The 4,372-nt window shown below is 40.3% G+C and overlaps 1 protein-coding gene across 1 annotated transcript in view; it reads left to right on the top strand.

Moving 5' to 3' along the window:
• The first annotated feature begins 1,311 nt into the window (after nucleotides 1-1,311).
• The window catches only part of LOC101849501 (cell cycle serine/threonine-protein kinase CDC5/MSD2-like), a 9,676-nt gene continuing 6,615 nt past the window's right edge, over nucleotides 1,312-4,372 (top strand). Inside the window, exons 1-4 of the mRNA XM_005109683.1 lie at nucleotides 1,312-1,920; nucleotides 2,351-2,478; nucleotides 2,723-2,819; nucleotides 3,027-3,045. Coding sequence (XP_005109740.1) covers nucleotides 1,312-1,920; nucleotides 2,351-2,478; nucleotides 2,723-2,819; nucleotides 3,027-3,045 — 853 coding nt within the window. The remainder of the gene's footprint in view (nucleotides 1,921-2,350; nucleotides 2,479-2,722; nucleotides 2,820-3,026; nucleotides 3,046-4,372) is intronic.

The following is a 4,372-nucleotide window of genomic DNA, read 5'->3' as shown; positions in this document are numbered from 1 at the left end:
GGGGGGGGGCACGAGATTTACGCGCTTTTTATCATGAAGCTTAAAATTTAGTTTTACAGCTAGATCTATAGTTCGGTCAAAAATTCGTGGCGCAACTTATTACTAAATATCTCTTAAACTATCGAACATAGACTACCTAGATTTTGCATAATGACTTCTTTCAATTTGTCTTAATAGAACAATATTTTTTTTAAACACCTGTTCGTTGTATTCTAGAAAAAAAATCCTTAATAATCTCTAATTAATATAATACAAATGGGTGGTTTTTACAGGAAAAAAAAGGTTTACAGCCAGGAGAATATTATTGCTTTCAAAAGCAAATCCGTCATTTCTTATTTTTCCTAATCACGCTTATTGAAAACATGTTTTGAGAACCTTTAGTATAAAAAAGTGTTCACTGTAAAATTATTTTCTTGTAACAAATTTTGCCACAAAAAAGTGTCATTGGTGAGTTGTGAAATAGGCCGCAGACCTATACAAAATGTGTGCGTGTGAACTGGGAAGTGCTGTGAACAATCGTATTTTCCGCTTGGCGGAGATTTATGGCATTTTATATAAATCTATGAAGAATAGTTTTTTAAATCAATTATTAAGGGAAAATATGATTAGGTTCGGACAAAGTGATACAAACTGATGTACACAAAGTATGAGTGACGTTGATTCGCACGCTAAAGAGATATTTGAGGATACGTTGCGCCTCAAATTTTTTACTGCACTATAGTACTTCTTTTCTATAAAGGAATTTCTTGCTCAAGGTTCTGGTATCTGCGCAGTATCTTGCTAATTACACATACTGTGTTTCCATTTTAATGTCAACAAAAAGTAGTTGATTGCATTGAGCATATTAAGCCCCTGGACGTTTAAAGTTATAGCTCTTTAAAATCCCCCACGCATTGTTGTTTGTATTGACAGTGGTGTATCAATGGCGTCTTGATGATCCGCTGGCCGCTATTGTGTCACACAGCCAACGACAGCCATCTGTTGTAAACACAGGTCAATAAGAGTGAATGGGAAGGAAAATCCTCAATAAAAACTGTTCCAATGTTATTTCACACCTACAGCCATGTTGTTTCAAACCTATAGAAGCGGAAACAATACACTTTCATTCATGTTTTACTACCATACTGTCGGTCTTACAAAAACGCTAGCGGCCGAAACAACAACTGAGTAAAATCCACTGAGCGGGAGGAAATATAAAGCCGACAGACCCGGACATCCTCCAGTTCTTCTTATCGCTTTTGCAGTGAGAGGACGTTACTGTTTCAGTGTACCCGAGTGTCATTTCTGCACATCTCTCGTGTATTTTCAAGTATGGAAAGTGTTGCAGTTCCTGTAGTGAGGTTCATCGCCGGTGACTTTTGGTCGTCCGTGAAGATGAGGCAAGTGCGTGTTCTGTGCCAGAAGACGACTACGCCTGTCCAAGTGTTGGAAGTGGCAATGGAAGACGATGACTCTGTTCGCAAGGTCATCAAGAGGATAGGTCTCACTGACCGCCGAGGCCGCGACAGTTGGCGTGAGGTTTTCAAAGAAATCAGCTTCATGGGCAACGTCTCACACCCGCATATCATGAAGATGGACTGGGCGGTGAGGTGCAAGGGCTTTGTAGCTATCTGCATGCCTCTGTGCTCACGAGGATCTTTGCACGATGCACGTCAAAGTCTTAACAGTGAGCAGATAGAGCGCTACTTCGTGCAGATCGCCTGTGCACTGAGATACCTTCACGTTAGGTGCGCTGTGCACGGGGACGTGAAGCCCGGCAACATCTTCCTAGATAACTCCAACAACGCTATTCTTGGAGACATGGGGATGTCCCGCTTCCTGGCCCACGGACAAGATCGAGTGAGAAGCTGGAGTATACTTGGAACAAGAGGCTTCCTCGCTCCAGAGATCATGTCTGACGTCACTGCAGATCCTTTTCTGGTGAGTAACTGCAGACATTTCTTCTCAGTGAGCTTGTTTTTTTTGTTCGTTTGAATATTTTGTTTAGCTTCCTGTTGTTTTGCAGGTTTTTTTATTGTCATGTTTGTTTATTTGTCTGTCTTTCTGTGCGTTTTGTGTTCGTTTGGTTATTTGTTGTTGTGTCCGTTGTTAGTAGTAGTAATAGCAATAGTGTTTAAGTTTACGTGTTGTTTTTAAGCTGCGATGTTCATGCATTACTTCCTTCATTTGTTTTTCTGTTGTGGCTTTGTTTACTCGTGTTTGCTGCTGTGTTTATAGTTTATATCTTTGTTTGTTTACCCTTTTTTCTTTCTAAAGTCCTCGTGAAGGTCTTTGTATACTACAGCAACATGTTGTTGCTAGGTACCATTTGCTCACTCTTGACAAACTGTTGTTTTTTTTCTCGATGCAGACGGACGCGTACGCACTTGGAGCAACGCTGTGGTGTCTGGTCTTCAAACGTAACCCTCGCAACTGGGAGGATCTTCTGACTGCTGTGGAGTCCGACAGCATCCTGCTGCCACGCATGGGATTCTACAGGTAAGCACGCCGTTCTTTGGGTTCTTTAGCACAGCCTTCTTAATTTTTGTTAATGTAGTCCTGTTCAGTACTCTTGACTGTTATCATTACTGCTGTTAATTTCTCCTCAGTGAAAAATGAATTGTTCCTTTAGTAGCTACTCATTTGTTGTTTTCCACGTATAAGCAAGTCATCCATTTACAATATACTTGCTTTCTCTTGAGGTTGCCGGCTGCTTATCTCAGTGCCATTGCTTTCTCCACAGATTCGTTCTCTCCAGGCTTGTGCAGAACAACCCACGACTCCGACTTTCAGTCTGCGATCTCCTGGGATTCCTGCGTCTGCGCTTTGAGAGGTTCAGGGTAACCATAGACTCTCTGTAATGGGTGCAAGTGCTTTTTTTGCGTTCTTTATTTTTTTACTTTACTAACAAAAGTTGTTTTCTAGTTTTTTCTCTCCATTTTCACTAATAATATAACTAATACCCTAACTGCTCATAGCTTTTTGATTTTTAATACTGATATGCTTAAAAATTTATCCACTCAACATGTTCCCGTGTTTTGTACCAGTGTCTGTCTTACACAACAGGTAACTAGAAGATAGACCACTGGGCCTTGCGAATGGAGCGAAGAAGGAAGAAAGGTAGGAAGCAGGTTACAGCAAAGAGAGCATCGCGTTTGTACATCACAGCTGAGATGATCATGTGCGTAATTACCAGTCGACGAGGACTTGCACATGTTGCTTGTGAGAAGTTACCTTCAGCCACTGAGGGATTTTGCTACCTACAAAGTGGACTCAGCGTTTTCTCTATTTAATTTTACTAACACAGTTGTCTCACAATAACTAGAAAGCTTAGGTTCTATTTAACACTGTGGTTTTTCTCTTGCTTGTTTTTTTAATTTTTTTATTTGTGTTTCCATCAATACCTTACTAACGAGTCTTAATCATTCCAACCACTGTGGGGGCAGTGCTTGGTGTGTTCGGGACCTTTGTTTTTCTCTGTTTCAATGACTACTTTTTAATTGATAATCATTGTAATACTAACTGCAGCTATAACTAACTCTAGTTACCGAAATGTACAAATATTAACACCCAATTCTATGACTAACCCAACCCATAACACTAACATGTTTAACCTTACTAACGACTAACATAACCCAGACGTGAGCGCTCGGTAGCGCCGTCTTTTTAATCAGGCCTCGGTGTACAGTGTACTCTGAGACGGTCCCAAGCCCGTGGAAACTGAGAGGGAAAAGACAATAAGGCCAACATTTTTAAAAAATCAAAGCAGATCTAGTATTTGATCGGTGTTTTGTAATTTCACAGAGTAAATTTTACAAAGACTTGCTCTTGTTTTCTTGCTTGAAATGCATTACATATCACATCGTAAGAATATGATTTAAAATCCAATAAATTTGAACGTTAAAAAGCCCATAAACTAGTCAAAATAAATATTTTGCTTTGAGTCAGAAATTACAAGCAAAAAAAACAACAATCAAACAAAAACCCTGAAGCTACCTAAGCTTAAAGCGAAAGTTAGTTAATTGTTCTGGGGGGGTTTTTGTACCTTTGGAGAACAAGTCACTCTTGGTGCTGGCTGTCCCCTTGACTACTTGTAATACCCCAAAAGAATGCAAGGAGGTTCTGGGGGTCCTTGTGAGAATGTCAACTCTTGATTCCTCGTTCTTGGATTAAGGGACACTACCGAAATACAATTCAAAAAAATTTGCTGTTTGCAGAGTTCGTTCCCTGTATAAGCATGAAAACCATTACTATACAAACCGAGTGACAGAATGCAGGGAAAGCAGTTAACTTGTTGATTGCCAAACGGCACGCAAGTCTGTCTGTCTGTCTGTCTGTCTGTCTGTCTGTCTGTCTGTCTGTCTGTCTGTCTGTCTGTCTGTCTGTCTGTGTT

This window comes from Aplysia californica, unplaced genomic scaffold (assembly GCF_000002075.1).
Source record: "Aplysia californica isolate F4 #8 unplaced genomic scaffold, AplCal3.0 scaffold00804, whole genome shotgun sequence".
Classification (NCBI taxonomy): domain Eukaryota; kingdom Metazoa; phylum Mollusca; class Gastropoda; order Aplysiida; family Aplysiidae; genus Aplysia; species Aplysia californica.
This window is presented reverse-complemented; position numbering and strand designations above follow the sequence as displayed.